Source organism: Macrobrachium nipponense, chromosome 4 (assembly GCF_015104395.2).
Source record: "Macrobrachium nipponense isolate FS-2020 chromosome 4, ASM1510439v2, whole genome shotgun sequence".
NCBI lineage: Eukaryota > Metazoa > Arthropoda > Malacostraca > Decapoda > Palaemonidae > Macrobrachium > Macrobrachium nipponense.
The window spans coordinates 128,062,821-128,082,896 of NC_061100.1; the positions used below are offsets into that span (position 1 = coordinate 128,062,821).

At 38.6% G+C, this 20,076-nt stretch overlaps 1 protein-coding gene across 10 annotated transcripts in view; it reads right to left on the minus strand.

Moving 5' to 3' along the window:
- Positions 1-6,264: 6,264 nt before the first annotated feature.
- The window catches only part of LOC135211169 (chitin synthase chs-2-like), a 115,248-nt gene continuing 101,436 nt past the window's right edge, over positions 6,265-20,076 (minus strand). For 7 of the 10 annotated variants that reach the window (XM_064244365.1, XM_064244360.1, XM_064244357.1 and 4 more), the window contains exons 22-26: positions 19,032-19,208; positions 15,108-15,272; positions 14,620-14,875; positions 13,957-14,087; positions 6,265-7,370 (exon numbers count right to left, since the gene is read on the minus strand). In XM_064244365.1, coding sequence (XP_064100435.1) covers positions 7,194-7,370; positions 13,957-14,087; positions 14,620-14,875; positions 15,108-15,272; positions 19,032-19,208 — 906 coding nt within the window. In that variant the 3' untranslated portion in view covers positions 6,265-7,193. Of the gene's footprint in view, positions 7,371-12,252; positions 12,308-13,956; positions 14,088-14,619; positions 14,876-15,107; positions 15,273-18,777; positions 18,955-19,031; positions 19,209-20,076 lie in introns of all 10 variants that reach the window. The other 3 variants (XM_064244366.1, XM_064244364.1, XM_064244367.1) reach the window with 2 other exon arrangements.

The window sequence follows — 20,076 nt, forward strand, 5'->3', positions numbered from 1 at the left end:
GAATGCTTTTGTATCTTTTTGGTTAGGACTGTTGCTGATTTCATAGATGAGAAATGCCAGTTCCCTTCCTGCTACCTCATCGTATTGCGAATCTGCTAGACACGCCAAATTACGCCACCTCTTCCCGCAGTTGGAACTTACTGCCATCTTGTTCTGATTTATAGTATTACACTTGATAAACTAACTTAGAAGACGCTTTATCCTACTATTTTCACACTAATCTTATCACCGATAGTTCACGAACACTTCTAGATATTTCTCAAATTCTAGTCGTATGTTAAACTTGTGATATCTGTTGATTAATCTGACTTCACGCGGGTACGACTCACCAAGCAAGATGGCTACTTACGAAGAGAGGAGGGAAACGCTAGGGACGGCGTTCCCCCTCACCTGCTGCCGGAAGTTGGGGGGGTGCCTGGCGAGCCATTGGGCAACAAGGCAGCGCTTCGGAGCAGAGACTTTGTTAGTAAACGTCCTTCAGGAGGGATATCTACTACCCTTCGAGCCTCGGCCACCCCTCACCTCCAACCCGGTCCAACTGCAAACGTATGTTCCTGGTTCGACCAAGGACGTAGCGCTTCGGCAGGAAGTAGAAGCCATGCTGAGCATACGTGCTGTGGAGATCGTATGGGATCAGTCGCCGGGCTTCTACAGTCAACTTTTCCTGTTGGAGAAGTCCTCGGGGTGCTGGCGCCCGGTGATAGATCTCTCTCCCTTGAACCGGTTCGTTCGCCAGACTCGGTTCACGATGAAAACAGCACGATCAGTGCTTGATTCCATCAGGGAGAACGACTTCATGCTTTCTGTGGATCTGAAGGACACATATTTCCAGATACCCATCCATTAATCCTCTATCAGGGCACTTTGTTTCGGTCTTTCAACTGCCCCACAGGTGTTCACGAGAGTTTTCACGCTGGTGTCGGCTTGGGCCCACTCTGTGGGGATACGTCTTCTGAGGTATCTCAACGATTGGTTAGTCCTGGCGAGCTCCCGCTTGCAGTTACTGCAGGACAGGGATCAACTCCTCAAATTCTGCCGCAATCTGGGGATCGTAGTGAATTACGAGAAGTCAGATCTGAAACCCAAGCAGAGGATGAAGTACCTGGGCATGCTGATCGACACGGTAGCAGGGCGAGTCTTCCCCGCAGATTCGCGGATCAGCAGGTTCAGGGAGGCAGCAGAACAGTTCCTGTCCCTTCAGGAGCAACCAGCTCAGCAGTGACAAGTCATGATTGGCCACCTGTCGTCTCTCGAGAAGCTAGTCCCTCACGAGCATCTTCACCTGTGGTCTCTTCAGTGGAGACTAAAGGAGTGTTGGTCACAGGCAAGGGACCCTCCTTTCTTCCCCGTGTCCCTCATGAAGGAGGTGAGGCAGGACCTAGCCTGGTGGCTGGATGACGGGAACCTCGTAAGAGGAGTGCCTATTTGCACCCCCCCCCCCCCCCCCCCCCCCCCACCCCCCCCCCCCCCCCCCCCCCCCCCCCCCCCCCCGAGATGCTGCTCTTCACAGACGCATCAACCAAGGGATGGGGCACACACCTGGAGGAGTTGCTGGCTGCAGGTGTGTGGGATCATCACGACAAGCACCTTCACATCAACATCCTGGAGCTCAAGGCGGCGTTCCTCCTCTCCAAGAGTTCCAGGATCGTCTGGTGGGACACTCATTGGTGTTGATGAGTGACAACACCACGGTAGTGGTGTACGTCAACAAGCAGGGGGCTCTAGTGTCCCTTCCGCTTCACCAGTTGACGTTGCAGGTGCACAAGTGGCCCGTGGCACGCTCGGTAGAGCTGTCAGCCCGCTACATTCCAGGCTAGAGGAATGTAGTAGCAGACAAGCTCAGCCGTCGGGATCAGGTGATAGGAACCGAGTGGTCCCTTCACCCAGACATGGTGGAAAGGGTCTTCAACCAGTGGGGGTGTCCAGTCGTGGATCTGTTCGCCACCCGGCACAACAGAAAACTCCAGGTTTTCTACTCGGTTGTGTCGGACCCATGGGCAGCTGCTGAGGACGCTCTCCAACACCCGTGAGAAAACCTCTTCGTGTACGCCTTTCCCCCGTTCTCTCTGATTCGCAAAGTGACCAGCAGGGCGCTGATCACCGGGAATCTTCGGATGATCCTGGTGGCACCCAAACGGCCGTACCCGGACCTGCTGGCTCTGCTCGCCGAAGCACCGAGGGAGATTCCCCTCTAGCACAACCTTTTGCGCCAGCCACATGTAGAACGGTACCACCGGTCCGTCGAGTCCCTGTGTCTTCACGGCTGGCTGTTATCCACCATCTCTTGCGAGCAAGAAGCTTTTCTCGCAGCACAGCAACAGGGATGGCTGGATACCTCAGACAGTCCTCTGCAGCTGTATACCAGGGGAAGTGGTCCGTCTTCTGAGGTTGGTGTCATGGACGGGGTCTCTCTCCTCTCAGAGCCACTCTTCAGCAGGTAGCAGATTTCCTCGTCTTCCTACGCCGAGAGAAGCTCCTCTCCGTCTCTGCAGTTGAATAATCGTCAGACAGGGATCTGACCTTCAAGACCCTCTATTTGCTGGCCGTGGCATCGGCGAAGAGAGTAGGGGAACTTCATGGTCTTTCCTTCGACGTCAAGCTTTCCAGGGGATGGGGATCCGTGACGCTTGATTTCGTCCCGAACTTCGTAGCGAAGATTGAGAATCCTTCGGTCCCTGACGACCAGTTCGAGTCTTTCACTATCCCCTCCCTGATGGAAGTCACTGATAATGATGCAGATGAGATGCTGCTTGGTCCTGTGAGGGCACTACGGCGCTATCTGAAGAGAACTCAACACCTCAGGCCTGAGTGTCGACGCCTCTTCGTTAGCACTGGGGTTATCAAGATAGTGTCCAAGAACACTCTTTCTTCCTGGCTGCGTGAGGTGATCAGGAGGGCGTACGACACGGCTGGTAATGACAACACCCGTACCCTTCGTCCGAGAGCCCACGAAGTCAGAGGTATTGGTCCAAACCTTGCGTTCCACAAGAACTTCTCCCTGGCGCAGGTACTGAAGGCAGGGGTTTGGGCCAACCAGACCACCTTCACTTTATTCTACCTTCGGGATATTACCCACAGGTCCTTGGACACTTTTTCCTTGGGACACCGTGGTGGCTGCTCAACAAGTTGTGTAGTCTACCCAGCACCCGAGGGACAGAACAGCATCGCTTCCTTGTGTGACTGCATAAATGGACGAGTGAAGGAGTGTGGGGCTGGTTTCTCTTCCTCCTTCGTTCTTCTCCTCCCTCTACCTGTGGGCAGAGGGCCAAGGTCGTCACTATGCTGAACAGGAGGCCGATGTAGGTAAGCTACACAACCGAGCTCCATCCTATCCCTTTCAGTAGGGATAGGAGTATATATCCGTCACTCCTCAACAAGGGGTGACTTCATTTTGGCTCTTGAAGTAGGAACTAGTTCTTGCCTTATGCTATTTATAAGAGGTACGCTTGCCTCCCTCTTATGAATTTGGTCCAGAGGTCTGACCACTGATCCTGCGGTGCACACCCCGATCAGCTGGGCAGAGGCTAGGATCCCTCCCTCTGCTCTTACGACCAGGGAGGGAATCCAAGGTAGGACGAACACCAGTCTGTTCATAAGACTCAGATTCCACCCACCAAGAAGTGAGTCTTCCTATTGTTAAAGGACCGAGGGTTTGTATACGTATCGGAACAAATAACAATTTGTCGGAAATTGTATTTTTCTTAACTATACAAACCTGAGGTCCTTTACACATAGTCCCACCTCATGCCACCCCTCACTGCGTTTCCTGGGCCTAAAGGAAAGTCAGTACTGCCGGACAAGTAGTTAACTACCAAACCCCCTTGTTCGAAGCTTACGACCGGTTCAGCTGCCGTTAAGTACCTTCCTATTGTTAAAGGCCCTCAGATTTGTATAGTTAGGAAAAATACAATTTTTGACAAATTGTTATATTTCCTTTGAAAAACCTATTGGATGGAATTTCCTCTAGCTATCCTTTGCCGAAAAAACCTTCAAACTCCTCTACCTCATCCTCCGTGAAGAGTTCTTCAGCTGAAGGAAGGCTTTTTCAACTGTTTTGGGTACTGGCGGATCATTCGTGTCTTCACTCCTGTTAGGCCTAACAAACTTGGTTACAAGCGCCTGTCTGTTTCTTCGTCCAGCACTTTCACTATGTAATTGTTTTTATATAAATTTATTAACAATAAAAAGAAAACTAATGAAAATTCAAAATTTGATATGAAATTAAATTTCTGAAAAAGAAATGATAAAAATTCAAAAACCAAAATGAAATGACAGTTTGTTGAAAAGTTTAGATCGAACAATTCTCTCTCTCTCTCTCTCTCTCTCTCTCTCTCTCTCTCTCTCTCTCTCTCTCTCTCTCTCTCTCTCTCTCTCTCTCTCTCAAATTCAAAATTCAACATGAAATGACAGTTTCTTGAAAAGCTTAGATCAAACCATTTCTCTCTCTCTCTCTCTCTCTCTCTCTCTCTCTCTCTCTCTCTCTCTCTCTCTCTCTCTCTCTCTCTAACACATCTGCTTCTCTGTTAATCACTTAATAGTCATTTTCATCAAAACCAGTTTCAACAATAGAAAAAATAAATTATCAAATGCCAATAGTTAGTCAAAACAAGTTAACCTAGAACAGAAATTCTTACTTGCATTCAGCAATGACGGATTTCAGTTTTCGACTGCTGCCAAAATGGAAATTGCTCCTTTCTTCGTCTTTAACTTAAGGGCAAGCTTTTTAGTTTCGAGAAAATAGGCCTTTCTCTTCGACTTCTAGGCAGATGCATACATGATGAAGGATGATCAGAATACACTTCGCAGATCTGAGTAATATGTATGGCAATGATGATGATACCGATCATTCATACACACTGCGCTGTGACGTCACAAATGCATGAGGCAGAGCCTTCCGTCTTAGCGAATGTCTGAGCAGGAAAAATTTCTCTCGTATTCCCCCTTGGAGGAATAATAGTTTTTTCCTCCAAGAATCCCCCTCACCCCTTCTCTCAGATACCAGCAACTCCCCCCCCCCCCCCACATCTAAAATACTTGAAAAGACAATAGATTTTATACGTTTTGCAGCGTGTGACTCGCAGACTTTGAACGGCTTTGCAGGTACAGAAAATCTATTTTTGAGAACTAGCGACCCCATAAAAGGGGAATCACACAATTTTAGCACGGGACCGGATTGTACAAAGTATTATGCCAGTCTCCAGGAATGTTTATGATTATCAGAAGTAGATATGGGACTCGCAAGCAAGCTGAGGGGGGGGACACCCTGACTGCCAATAGTTGCTTTGTTAGCAAACCCATTTTGCTACATTTTGCCAACTTGTACCTCAGGATTCTGACTGAAGATTTTTGGGTGAGATATGCAATCTCAGGTTCAGATGCTTCCAGGCTGATGCACTGGTCTTGGTAGCTCTTTTGCTTTAGGCAGACAAAGGATCCAGTCATATGTTCTGAGTTTTTGAACATTCCAAATAATTAATGAACTTTGGGCTTCTGCACTGAATTGGCCACCCTTAACTATTTTGGATGTAACCTAACCACATCCCTTTCTGCTTTGCTGATAATGGGTTCAGTGATATCTCAATAAAGGCAATCGGACACTTTTCTTTGGACATCAAACCAAGGGGTTTGAGTGTTATATTGTTTAGGAGATAAACAAGAGATGGCCTCTCACTCCAGTCTCAGCTTCACAAGGAGCAGATATTGAGAAAGTTGTCTTTGTCAACTGCTCAGTGAGCTTAAAGATGCCACAAGTTTTAAGAGAAGAAACAATTATTTCATGTAATTTAAGGTGGTGTGATGGATGTGCTACAATTAAAAATGATACAGCACGGATCTTTGAAGCCTGTTTACTAAACATATATATCACTGATTCTTAGAGCTGTATCTACGTTAGCTTGTGATACCCTGGATTTAAACCCGTTTGAAGAATATGGGTCTATTTAACATGTTTTTCTTGTCTTGCATTGCTGCCAGTAAAGACTTTGAGCCACCACCTGGTTCTAAGTACTGGTCTTCTCATATTTATAGCATTTTTTTCACCCCTTTCTTGTGATATGTATATGAACTGTAACATTATTTTGTGTAGGTTAACACATATTGCTCTGCTTCATCTCCTTTTTTTATGATATTGCTATAGTACTTACATATATATCTTATACTCTATATACTATGCTTCATATTTTATTTCTATATTTTACAGGTAGTAGTTAGAATTTTAGCACTCTTCTACCCAAACTATCATTCTAGGGCCAAATAACATTCCCATTTAAATTGTATATATATTTATTTTATACACGTTATTATACATATCATTTACAACAGCGTGGTAGCAGCTGTAATACAGAATAAGAAAAGTTAGTGTGATTATGAAAAATTATAATCACACAAGAATCAACAGGAATAATAAAATTGTTTATGTAATATAATGAAAATCACAGATTAAAGTAAAATTCCCTTGGCTCTATCTACAGTATTTAGATTCTTTCTTTATACTTAGTACCAGATTAAAACTGATTGCATAAAATCATTAATAATATAATTGCACTACTTTAACAATCAAAAAGCATTGTATTTTGCTCTACTGACTTTAAAATGTGTATTTTGTTATCAGACTTTGCAGGTAGTGTTCTGTGTAGAATATGATATGAAAATTTGTTAAATGTCTTACTTACAGTAATGTAAATACTTCATATAACATCAGTCATTTTTGTTGATATAGTACTTAACAGAAAAAAATCACTACTATACAAACAAAATTTGTAGTAGAATATTTTTGTAGACAAACTGCCTGTGTAATACCCTTCAAAATAGACTTGTCTTTAACTAAAAGCTGATATTTAGAGGTAAAAAAACATTCTTACTACTACTGATTTCTGTGAATTAAGCAAAACAGCCAAGAAAATAGCCTTAAAAGAACCGTGTATTTAATGACTTCATTTGTATATAAAAGTTGTGGGAATTAACACTGAAGGTATAATCATGTTTTTGTTATGAAAATAGTGATTGACTACTCTCAGTATAAAGATGCTACTTTTTAAACTAAGAAGGTTGCAGCATCAAATATACTCAAACTTGTCATGTTATGAGCTCGGATGAAAGTTCTGTAAACTGTTGCTGTACATTCAATAAGGAGAGGCGAGATTTACTATATTTTCGATACTTCGTGATAGAGAAAAAATGAGCAAAATATTAAATTATGGCTTATATAAAACATTTTCTTCTGCATTTCGGTATCTCATGGCACTTCTAATTGAAGACCCCCCACCAAGGTGTTCAGTATCAGACTCATATGCATTGTTGATAGAACCACCAGTTGGAGTGAACACGCGCTGGTTGTCTGCCTCTGAAGCAATTGAAGTTCTTGTTCGTGGCTGTGTTTGGGAGAGAGAGAGAAAGAGAGAAAATTTTATTAGCAATTATTGTTTCGCCCTTACAGGGATGAAATTATTGAGACTTCCTTGCTTACTGAAGGGGATAAATCCATAGGGAATGTCTTGTTTATTAAGTTAATGGTAAATTAATGGAGAAATTTTTACCATTAGAATAACATTTATATATTTTTTGGTCAAGTTGAATAACTTTAGAAAAAGCAATGTAGTACATGCTGTTAAGCTTTGCTTGAAAGTTTGAAGAAAGTAGTTTTCATTACAATAAAAAAATTTTTTAGATTAAGCAACTCGAGAGAGGAGAGTAAAACCAGAATTTAATAGACCCTATGGTGTTAGAGTAAAATTGGAATGGTGCAAATAAATTAACAGCACAAGGAATGTATTGCCAATATTTTAACACTAAACCAAACAAACTGAGTACTGCCATGAAAAAATTATATAAAATTATTTTGCTTGACAGTAACAAATTGGTGTACTGTTAGTAAAATTAGTGAATCAAGAAGCACAATAAGTATGACCCCACACAAATCATCCAGAAGCCAAATTCAACTCTGTCATGTTTCCACTTGAACAGTCTTCCCATTTTAGGAAACAAAATAACCAGCATTGTGTATTTCAAGACATGCTCATATAGACAATACTATATTTCCTGTTAGTAGCTGTTAAGCAAGTGATATGTCATTTATGACAGTGTTACCAGTATGAAAGCCAATGAATTACTGTATTTTATATCATTACTGTAACATATATGACAACCAACTTCATTATGCCATCCACTTGTTTAGAAGATTTTCAGTCCTAGGTTTGTAGGGTGCTCACAAAAGTCCAAAATAAATAAAATTCTTTGGCAGGATACTTTTTTAAACATTCTAGGGTACATTTCAAATTTCTTGCACAATAAGTACAGTGTGTTTAAAATTTTTTGTATTAAGCACTACAAAGTAATGTACTTTATCATGAAAATTATGTCTCACCCACCTACTTTTAGGTAATTACAGCCAAGTTTTTTCTGATTATGAAACTCAATCATTCACCAGTATGGGCAGAAGTCTAGGGTTTTCTCTTAAAATGGACTAAACTACTAGCATGACTAGGACATCCAAGTTCTCCAGAATGTGAAGGATGGTTCCTGTTGTGGATTCGTGTTGTGCACTTTACATTAACTTATATTTGGAGTAAACTTTTTTCATCGTCATTCTGCCTTTGATGATTATGTGTTAGTATTTATTTTGTCCTCCCTTTTGCGTGAAATTTTTAGCACTTGAGCCTTCTCTTCTCTTCTACCATGACTTGTGGGTAAGCTTGGGATTAAGAATAGGTAAACCTCAGATTACATGGTTTATTAAATTTTTTACCCAAACTTTGAATTCTTTTACTACTGCTACTTTCCATCTTGCAGTCTTTTGTATATAGGTCAGATCTATATCTTACTTCAGAGATTGCTATTTTTTGTTGTCTTTTCCTTGTTTCTTGATCATTTGGATCCGAGATGAAGAAGGACATTAGGATGTTGATGTTAGTCTTTGGATGAAAGAATTTATCCTGAGATTACAAACCAAGCAAGGGAATTATCAGTCATTCATTACATAAAACTGAAAAAATGGAGGAAAGGCTGAATTGTAATAAAAAGATTCGGAAAATAAATGAGAAATACAGGATCTAAAGGTGAAAATGGCAAAAAACCTAACAGTTACACTAATAAGTAATATTTGGACATCATGGACAGCAAAATGAAAGAAAGGAAGCAGAAACGGAGGTAAAGTAAGGCAAAAAAAGTGGCTGTTGCTAAGGACCATAAGGATGATGCAACACCCTATAGTAATGTGCCTACAGCATACAAAGTGACATGCGCTGGTGGCATTGGCCCGTTATGTGGCCATTGAACTTAGTAGAGAAAAGAAATACCCTTTGGCTTGTCCAAGATGGGAGAGATGAGCTCATCCGTCCCTTCCCATCCCCACACTTTTCATTTTCATTCTCTCAAATCCTGATATTTTCTGAAAATTTCCCCAAGATGGAAGTTGGTAGTTATTATATATGCTAGCTTGGCTTTTTGCAGTCAGGACCTTGTAGGTTACTGTGTTTTTTTTCTGCAGTTGAACTAACTTAGTTACAGTGTTGGCTGTATGGTGGTGTGTATGAGAAGCAGGGGTTTTAGCCAAGTTCAGTAACAAGGCACATGTGCACAAACACACTGAAACAAAGAAATCATGGGCAAACAAAGCAACCGGCTGGGGAAGGAGAGCGCAAGCGACTACTTTACAAGGCAGTCAAGGTGACCAGCTTCCTCCTTGTATATGTATGAGTTGCCAGATGCCACAGATTCCTTGCTTTACAGTCTTTGATTGTTTTAAATCCATTTCCAGCTGCCACAAGAAGATTATCCTATTGTTCAGACCAAAAGTTTGTTAGCTAAGAAAAATACAATACAAAATTATTAAAAATTTGTGATTTTTTGACTTTTGTGTGAAGTGCTCCTTGCAGGTGCTTGATTTTTGTGTAATTGTATTTTGTTTTATAGTGTTGTCTCTATTGCTGTGTTTTTTATCTAATGGAGACTAAACAAGAGCAGGTCTGGAGCAATCTGTAGACCCACATAAGTTTTGTTCTCAGTGTCGTGGTAAGGTATGTGTCCATTCTTCTGCATGTAAGGAGAATATGGACTGGGTGTGAATTGGGCTGCTCCTTAGTGGGAGAAGTAAGCTTAGCACAAGGAAGAGATAGGACAAGAGGTGTTTGCATTTTTTTGTTGGAGAGTTTTGTCCACCAGTGAAGTTAGGGGATTTTGATTCTGTGGGATCCTTGTTCCCTCTTATCTTTCATTCCCTTATCACCATCCAAGAGTGCCTTTCAATTCCAGGGATTAACTCTCCCCCAACCAAGAAATTATGACCTTAGTCTGATGGTGTAGTCCCTTCTGAGGTTGTTCTCTGTTGTGGCTTCCATCCTCCCCTCTTATAGTGATGAATAGTTATCTTCTTTTGATTTTGATTATCTTAAGATAATTTTGGCCTAAACTGAATGTCCTAGGTAGTATCCTTCTTTGCTTTACTTGATAGCTTGGTAGAGAAGAATAATAAAGAACTTGTATCCCCCAAATCAGCTGTGGCGGTAGTCTCAGCTGAAGATATGCTTCTGCTGAACCCATGGCTCATGTGACACTCACTAGACAGTGTGATTAGTCGCTACAAGAACCACCCCACCCCTCCTCCTGCCCCCACTTCCTCTTCCTATTGCTCCTGCTCCTGCTCCTGCTCCTGCTCTTCTTCCTACTGCTTCTGCTCTTCTTCCTACTGCTTCTGCTCCTCTTCCTCCTGCTGCTTCTGCTCCTCCTCCTCCTCCTCCTTCTATTATGAAAAAATGCTTATTCAAATTAAGCAAATAGTGGCTTAGCCTTCCAGAAGACAAAAACAAATGTGCTTGAATGTACATCCAAACAAGACAACTCAACTCATTTGACTGAGGAAGGCCCTGGTACAAAAGCTGTGGCAGAGCCTGAAAACAATGGTACTGTTTGTGTGTTTTCCACTCAGCATATGACAGCTGAATACGTATAGCATAAGAGACAGCCCAACGGTGGCAAACAGTTGGTGTGATGTTCCAATTAATTAGGCAAAATCTATCTGGAGGAGGGGATGTTGAGTACTCCTGCTTATGATATTTGAGATCTCATTAGTGATGTTATGAAATCAGCCATGAGAATGATTGTAAAGCTGAGTATTGAGACAAATTCTCAAAAGTTTTGATCTTCCTAATTCACATGACATATCCAATAAATGAGTGAAGCTGGAAATAACTGCCAGTCCGTGTTTAATTTTGGTTGTGTACCTTACATCTAAATTTATTGCTACTACAGTAACTTATTAAATCAGTCTTCAAGTACGGATTAGATAACAAAAGCTGACCAGTGGTTCAGTATTTATTTTTCTACTCTGTTATAAATAAAATGGATAATTTTCTTTCATAGCTATTCTCAGATGAATACGAACTTGCAATTGGATCTGGTATTTCACTGATATACTACATGTCTTGGGAGAACCTGAGCGCATAATGCATAGTTAACGTACATCAAAGACAAGAAGCTACATGTAATATATATTGTAATAGAAAATGCTATTAAGACATCCATAATCAAGGCTAGGCATATAAAGGTGGGATAGTGGAAGTTAATTCACGTCTGAAATGAATGTGACATTTAAAAAGTCTTGAAAATTGAGTACTGTAAGTGGACAAATTAGTTGGAAAAAACAGAAATAGACTGCAGTGATAAAATGGTAATAAACATGATGTATATGGTAAATTTTGATCATAATATGATGCCAGCATCAGTGACGACTTGTTATGCCAGTTCGCACAATCTACTTATATATATACTAAAACATAACCACTGGAATGCACATTAACACTGATTAGGCAGCAAAAGCATACACCATGAAAGAAACCTCTTCCACACAAGAATAGGCGAAAAGAAGAGCACAGAACAGGTGCAAAGCACCTTTCTCATAAAAGTAAATATTCATATTGAGTCGGGTAGGTACGTATAACAGCCTTACCTCTTTTGAGATGAATCTCTCCACTCAAATAAGATCATCTATTTTTGACAATGTAATTACTGTACATGTCACATACAATAAATGAAATCCTAAGGCTAAGCATTGATTTGATGTGGACACCCAGGACATAATATGCTCAAGCTATAGTAAACCTTTGTGATGGAGGCACTGAAGAATCAAAATGATGCAATGAAATGAAAAGGTACCCAAACGAAACCACATGTATTAGCAATAACAAGACTAAAGCTGTGATCAATTAAAACGAATAGTACACTGTACACTCACAGTGTGTTAAAAGTTAATGAACTTACTCTAAAGCCCTACTTTTCATGCAATTTGCTCAACATTCGGTGCAAAAGATGTCCGCTGTTTGAAAGAAGCAAAGTGGAATTGTGTACAGTGTGTATGATTAAAGTTTACTTTTCATCATATTTCACTTGCATTCGTCCACTAAAAATTAAAGTACAATATATTACATGGGATTAATGTAGAATAAACAGTACCTACATGAATAATAGTTGATACTTCCCATTTACTCGGGTATGTTTATGTTACACCGTGAGTAATTACGTCTGTGAAAAACATACTTTTCCTGCATTGTGAGCAGTTTTTGCACACTGCACAATTGGTAACCCAACTAGTACTGCACATAGACAAGTATTTTTAAATATATAGTAAAGAAATTATTCTGAATGAGCTTTAAAAATTGCCCTTTGATATTTTATTTTTCTTTTAATACTGGTATATTTCCAGTGTAAAGGATTTGAAACATAAATGTACAAAATGCAAACCCATGAATGGAAGGAATCATGTGCAAATGCATCAGCAATTCAGTATACAGTAAACAAACATTCTATGTAAAATATATATATATATATATATATATATATATATATATATATATATATATATATATATATATATAAAGAAAACATACTGCTTACTGAATCTGCAGTTGGTTTTGCCAGGAATTGGTCTGTTACAAACCCATGAATGGAAGGAATAAAGTGCAAATGCATGCATGTACTGTTACTGCTATATTTGCAATGTGTTATACAGTAAAACAAACCATGTATAATTAGAAAAAAAACGAGAAGGAAACATACTATTAACTCTTTTTTGCAATTGGTTTGGCCATGAATCAGTCTGTTCTACTATTTTCTTATGCAAGATCTAAAAATGTCATAAAATTTACAAAATTCCTCAGAATTTGTTGATGTAGGTTAATAGGTGTCAAAGGAAGCTTGAGAGGTAATGGAACCAGAATTACAGAGCAGAAGGAATGGAAAGAATGTTTTTGAATAGTAAATTGGGCAAAGAAAAGACTGAAGTTATCCCTGTAAGGCTGGGGTTGGGGGGGGGGGTAACAAAATTCCCACGGACCTATTATGGAAATAGCAGAGCTGCTTTTTACTGCTTGCATTTGGAAAGGAGCATTTAGAAGTTGCATATCTGTGATGACCCTCCAAAAAATGGAGAAGGGATCCATAAGACCTTTTGGACCACAGGAGAGATTCTAATTATATAAGAATTGAAAACCTCGTTACAGAACCAAAAATGAATCAGGTATGTAATTGAACTATCTCTGGAAGTAAAAGTCATTCGGAAATTGTCATATACCTTGAAGGAAAAACCACAAATGAATGAGGTATGTACTTTAATGATCTCTGGAAGTAAAAGTAAGAAATTCTGTCACATACCATACTAAGGATAGAACATAATTTCACCTTCAATAATTGTTTACATTATATATTTACACTTCCTGAATTTCAGTCATTTTCTTCTAATACTGTATTGTAATTAAAGCAAATTGAAAAAAAAAAATTTCTAAACTGATTTTCAGGGTTTAAAAACAGAATGTCACTAGAAAAATTATCTTCACTACAATGTCCTAGACTTGTAAAGTTGACAAATATTTTGCAGAGAAGAATAAATAACTGATGTCAAGTTCTTGGTAATGGTTAGTTAAATTGTGTTAATTTTAGAGATTAATATAATATATAAGACTACTATACCTTCTTTGCTCCAAGTGTTTGCATCCTTGACTGACGTCTCTCCTGGACAACAGTTTCACGCCTCTCAGCTAATGCTTTGATAGTCTCTCGTCGCATACTCAGTCTCCGCATATTGCCCAAAACCGGAGTTTCTGTAGAGTTAAATGCAATGTTTACAAAGATACAAGAAAAATTAATACATAATACCAAAGAAGCTAAAGAATATTAAGCAAACCCTTATGAAAGTTCAAAGAAATTAATTATTGCACTGAAGGAAAATTTTGCCTCTTGAGTGCATACAGCATAGTGCTCTGCTGTAGTAAACATTTCATGCCTTGCACTTGATCAGCATTAAGGTGCGTCCACACGATCGAACAATGGCCGACGGACAAACAATGCTACCATATAGGCGAAGCAGGATGACGTCATAAGGATTGAAACGATGGAAGTAGATCTGGCAACAAACGGTGAGACCAGATGAGGTTGTATATGACTGTTTTTACTCTGCTCACAAGGCCAAGACCGGCAGACAATTGTTAATTGGTAACAAGGTTTGTCCGTCGAAAATTGTTCGTGTGGACGCACCTTTACTTTTCATGTGAAAGTATGATATACAGCAAATTTTTAATCATATAATGAACAAATCTTGAGGGCAGTTTTGCACAGTGGACTACATGAACTGACCTGCTACATTGCCATTTTCAGCAGCCTCAGCTGAAATACTGAAGAATCGTTTTTTGAAAGCCACATCCAGTGTCCCAATGGCCTGCTTCTTTTGAGCATGACGTGCCAGATTATGGATTGTCTTGCGTCTTCCTAGCTGCCCATCATTAGCACTATCACTATCATAATCATCCTCTATACCTTTGAGTTTCTGTAACTGTCTCACAATATCAACAGCATTCCTTTGGATAAATGCATCCTCTGTGACATCTTCTGACTGCAATAAAAAAAAAAATGACATTGCTCAGAAATCCACAGAACATCAGTAGAGCAGTGAAGTTCATGTATACGAGTGAACAGTGAAGTAGTTAACAATTGACTTAAGTGTAAGACTAGTGACACTTTTTCAGATTAAACAAGGATGAGTTTATACAATATCTATAAATTAACATGGGTTAAAGGCGAATGAAAATAGTACAGTATATAGTACAGTAGTACATGTTCCTTGCCTTCTTATTGCAGCAGGTGAGTTCAGTGGATGCAAGAATGTGAGAGATGGTACCAAAACGATGGAACAACATAGCTACAAACTGAATGATTAAAATGAGGGCAAAGAAGAACACAAACACAAGACCAATTGGTTCCAGTTGTAGATATTCTTGACTGATGAGTACCTGGTAAAGATGAAATCAGTTAGTTTTCTGGGAAGGAGGGATTTTAGTGTTCTGTATGTAAGTAGTCTTAAAACTTTCTCAAATTTTACAGAATGAAGAAACTTACAGTAAATACTTTTTCAAGATTAACTACAATGACATGAATGAATCATAATATTTACTACAAGCTAGTAATCATATTAACTGATTGTTCACAATATGCAATACAACTTAGCATATGATTCTACCTCAGAATATAATACTTGGAAATCTTGTTTACTGTTCAACAGTTTCATATAAAGTAATATAGAACAGACTTCAAAAAATTTAATCATCACAGTGTAAAACATGTATGCCAAAAATCTGATTAGGTAACTGGATGTAAGTTCCACAGTAGGAAAAAAAAAAAAAGAAATATAGGAAAAAGTACCCTGTGAAAGTTAATTGTAACCTCTATCATACCATATAAAAGGTAAAACTACAGAGAAACTAATATTAAATTGCTCAAGTATCCAGTAAATCTTATAAATTCTTCCCATGCACATAAAAGAGAAAAAGGATATTATTTAACTCATTTCATTCGTAAACTAGAAGTAACTAGTTGCATCACTAAAATGTCCATGCAGACAAAAATTATCACCATGCATCTTGCACAGAGTGGAGACATGGTAAATTCTGAGAAGTCATAGACTTTTATCATCTTAAATAAATGTAGTATGGAGTCAAAATCTTACATAACTAGTCACATCTTCCTTACTTCTACGGCACAGAGAATTTTGTACTTCACTGGTAAGATTTATCTACACTAATTTACAAGTATAAATGAAAAAGATACATCAATCACTTGCCTGCCTCAATTTTAACCAATAACCAATATTCATATACTTTTACAGCACTTAATGGCCTTCTTGGCCCCAGTGCCTGAGCTTATGCTCTAAATATCATACATCCATCCATATACTTTTACACAATACATTGTTCAAACTGACCCTTAACTATCAAACAAAACTTGTAGCAGACCCTTCAAGATTCCTTTCTGCCATGGGGTATCTGTTTTTCTTTTATCTCAATCTTTCAACAGTGCAATCAGGTACATATTTTTTACTTTAATGTAAAAAAAAAATTTAGTGTTGATGGACTCGTTAATTTATGTATTACATATTACCATAGTGATTTTAGGTACACTTGATCTTGAATCTGATTTTTTTTTTAAAGCTTGAACCTATAACATACAGGGAGTCCCCAGGTTGCGACGGGTTCGGCTTACGATGTTCCGAGGTTAAGGCACTTTTTTCAATTATATTCATCAGAAATTATTTCCAGGGTTACGGCGCCTACAACGCTGAACTGGCACAAGAAATATGACACCAAAAATCCAAAATAATCAATATATGAATTTTTTTTAATGAAAAAATGCAATAAGAATGCAGTTTACATAGTTGAATGCACCCAAAGTATTAAAAGTAAGGTTTTCTTAGGATTTTTGACGATGTTCTGGCTTACGACGATTTTCGGCTTACGACGTGTCTCAAGAACGGAACCCCCGTCGTAGCCCAAGGACTGCCTGTACAGGCAAATGAGCAGATGAATTCAACTCCAGTTATCTTCAGGAAGGTGTAAAAGTCAGCTGGTTTGAGGATAACAAATGTTTAATACTTGTAATTACCAGGTAATACTTGTAATTACCAGGTAATACTTGTAATTACCAGGTATCTCATTGGATTAACAACTTTATGGTTTCTGGAATGTATCTGGTAATGTATATAGTAAGATGATGACAGCTGCCTTATGATGGCAGCCAGGCAAGATAAAGCGGAGATTACTGTAGTACTCCGTATTGGATGGGTTCCAAGGACAAGATCAGACTAGACTAGACAAAGAATGGACTGACATGAGCTAAATCTGGAAGAGAGATGGTCAAGGATGGGATGGTATTCTTTTTATTTACCCCATCAAAAAGAGCAGTCCTACAGGAGACGGGAAAAGACAAAATAAAAGGTGACAAACAGATGGACAACAACAGTTGTGAATCAAAAATAAAAGGTGATACTGCTGCATCAGGTGACTATAAAATACTGGATGCCATGGAAAACATTACTCAACCTTGATGGCTGTGGTGGAAGATAAGAAACTTGGCCAATAGAATGCTGAGAGGTTCATCAAAAGAAGTTTTAACTCATGTCGTCATAATTTTCAAATTTTGTCATCCTCTAACAGATTTAATAGAGTGCAGATGGAGAGTGTGGCTATCTTTAGATGGGGGTACTCAATTTTTCATTAGTATGATCCCTTTTATTATTAACATTAAATTTTTTTATATACATACCAGCAATGTTACAAAAGGATGGTATTGATAACATCTGGTGGCTATTGCATAAATCTGGAATCTTGAAATAACCTGCTCCATTATTTGATTAATAGGAAAAGGCTATTGTAAAACAATGGTTTGTGCATAAGAAAAGATTAAAATTGTCTCCAAGGAATAATCTCTAATAGAGTACACAATTCCAAAAAGATAACAGATTTTTTTTTTAATTATGTACCCAGAATCTGCATGCAGATATACTGGCATTATCAACTTCAATCTGAGTGCAAAACCCCTGAAATCATATCACTTAGGACACATTTTTATCATTATCTCCAGTATTACAGTAGAATTTTTAAAAGTAAATTTTCCAAATTCAAGGTCTTCAATGAAATAGACTAATTTTCATTATGTATTTTTTTTATGTCAAATAGAAAATAATTCTGGAATGTGAATTGTTGAATTATATATGCACATCATTCAACTAGACTACAGATTTCTGTTTCTAATGATGTGTTAAGAAATAGTGTTTTGCACTCAACAAAAAAAAAAAAAAAAAAAAAAAAAAAAAACAAAGCCTTGCTAGGTCAGGCATATAATTGAAGCAATTTTACTCAGCTCTGTGAAGGCTCTCTGATTTATCATAACATTTTACCACTGAAGTAAAGCACCTTTTTGGTAGCTTTGGCAATGTTCAGTAGATTTAATCTTGCAAATATGCAATTTCCAGAGACTTCAATTATTGTTATATATGCTTTTCAGTCTCTTATGTTTATTCTACATAGACTGTGTTGTGATGGCTGACTAATATCACACTAATAGTGTATAGTCTAAACACAGGTTATGATATGCTTTAAAGAATTCAGTACAGTACTGAAACTGAAAATTGTTGGAATCAATCAAGAAATATAAGTCAATATGATAAAAAAAAAACTATTTCGTCAGTTTAGTCTGGAAATGTTCATGCTGGGTCAGTGCTAGTAAGGTCATGCAGGGTCTGAAATGTTAAAGCCAGTCAACCAATTCCAAATGCCTGAAGGTGATGCAGGGAAGAAGGAATGGATGGTAGGCAGCCTTCCCTTTCTCAGATCTCAATGGTGCTAGAGGAGCACTATGAACTGCCATAGATATTTAAGTGGAAATAGGTAGTAGTAATTCTCAGGTGCCACAGCTAGCAGGAGAAAGGAGTGGGGATGGCATTCTGACTTCAAGTCAGTTTACCTCCTGAGTTTCTGGTATAATGGTGATGTTTTCCTTGATGCCCAGTGGCCAGTCGATGTGAAGGTTATCCTTGTTCAGTTGAAGAAGGAATACAATGAGGACAAAGAGCGCGTTCAGCATGAAGAATCCAAAGAAGGATTTGTTCCTCAGTTCCTTTAACTCCACCTCGACTTTTTTCTGTTTGGAAGATGTACCACACTCATCATAAAATACAGTCATCGTTACTTAAATCTACATGGCCTCAGCCTACCTACCTCACTGGTTTCTTCGATGAAGGTGATATTGGTCTTCACACCCAATGGCCAATCAATATGAATAGTGTCTTTGTTCAACTGGAGCAGGAAGACAATAAGAACAAAGATAGCATTCATCATACTGAAGGAGAAGACAGCTATATTTCGAAGTTCCTTTAATTCTTCTTGCACTTTTTTCTAAAGGTGAAGAGAAGTGGAAGAGGGAAAGGGATTAGTAGAGATGCCCAACCCCTGGTCAAGATCTGCACCATTCTGATTCAGATCACCCATTTATGAAGATTGTTATAAGGACAGGCAAGAAAAGTACAGATGACACTAAATACAGTGATCAAAGAAATGAGACATTAACAACCATTTCCCCTGGAACCATAATGAGAATACAGTAATTTATCCTACCCAGTACGTAAATGAAATACATCACCTAAGTGGGCTACTTAATTTGAACTTAAAGAATCAAGTCTAATTACTAGTATATATACTACTATGAACTATAACCTAATGTGCACATACAAAATACCAAAGAACATTGGTGAAAAAATTTAAATTAAAGACTGCAGGGTTTACAAAATGAAAAAGTACCTTACACTATCCCAGTAAGTTTAACTTTTCATACCAGATGTTGAGAAAATAATTTTATGGCTTCTTTGTACATTCATAAGAATTTTAGCAACCAGTTAATTATTTTTTCACATTAAAACAATGGTATCCATTGAGTGGAAAAATTAAATTTGTAAAAATTCCTCATTAAAAAAACTGAATTCTTAGAATAGCAACTGCAATGGCCACTGACCAAAACATAAACAGATTTGCATTAATTTGATGGCAAAGAAACAACATATGTATGACATACACTGTAACTTTATTTGCAGTATAGGCCTAAACAGATTCTAATGATGTAGTAAAACATGTATGAGTGCCCTGCTATGTTAACTGCCCAAGAGAACTGATCATATTAATATGTATATACTACTGCATGTACAATACAAAATTTACAGGAGTGTTTAGGTATATATGTATTTCATATCATTACAATGTCTGTGAGATA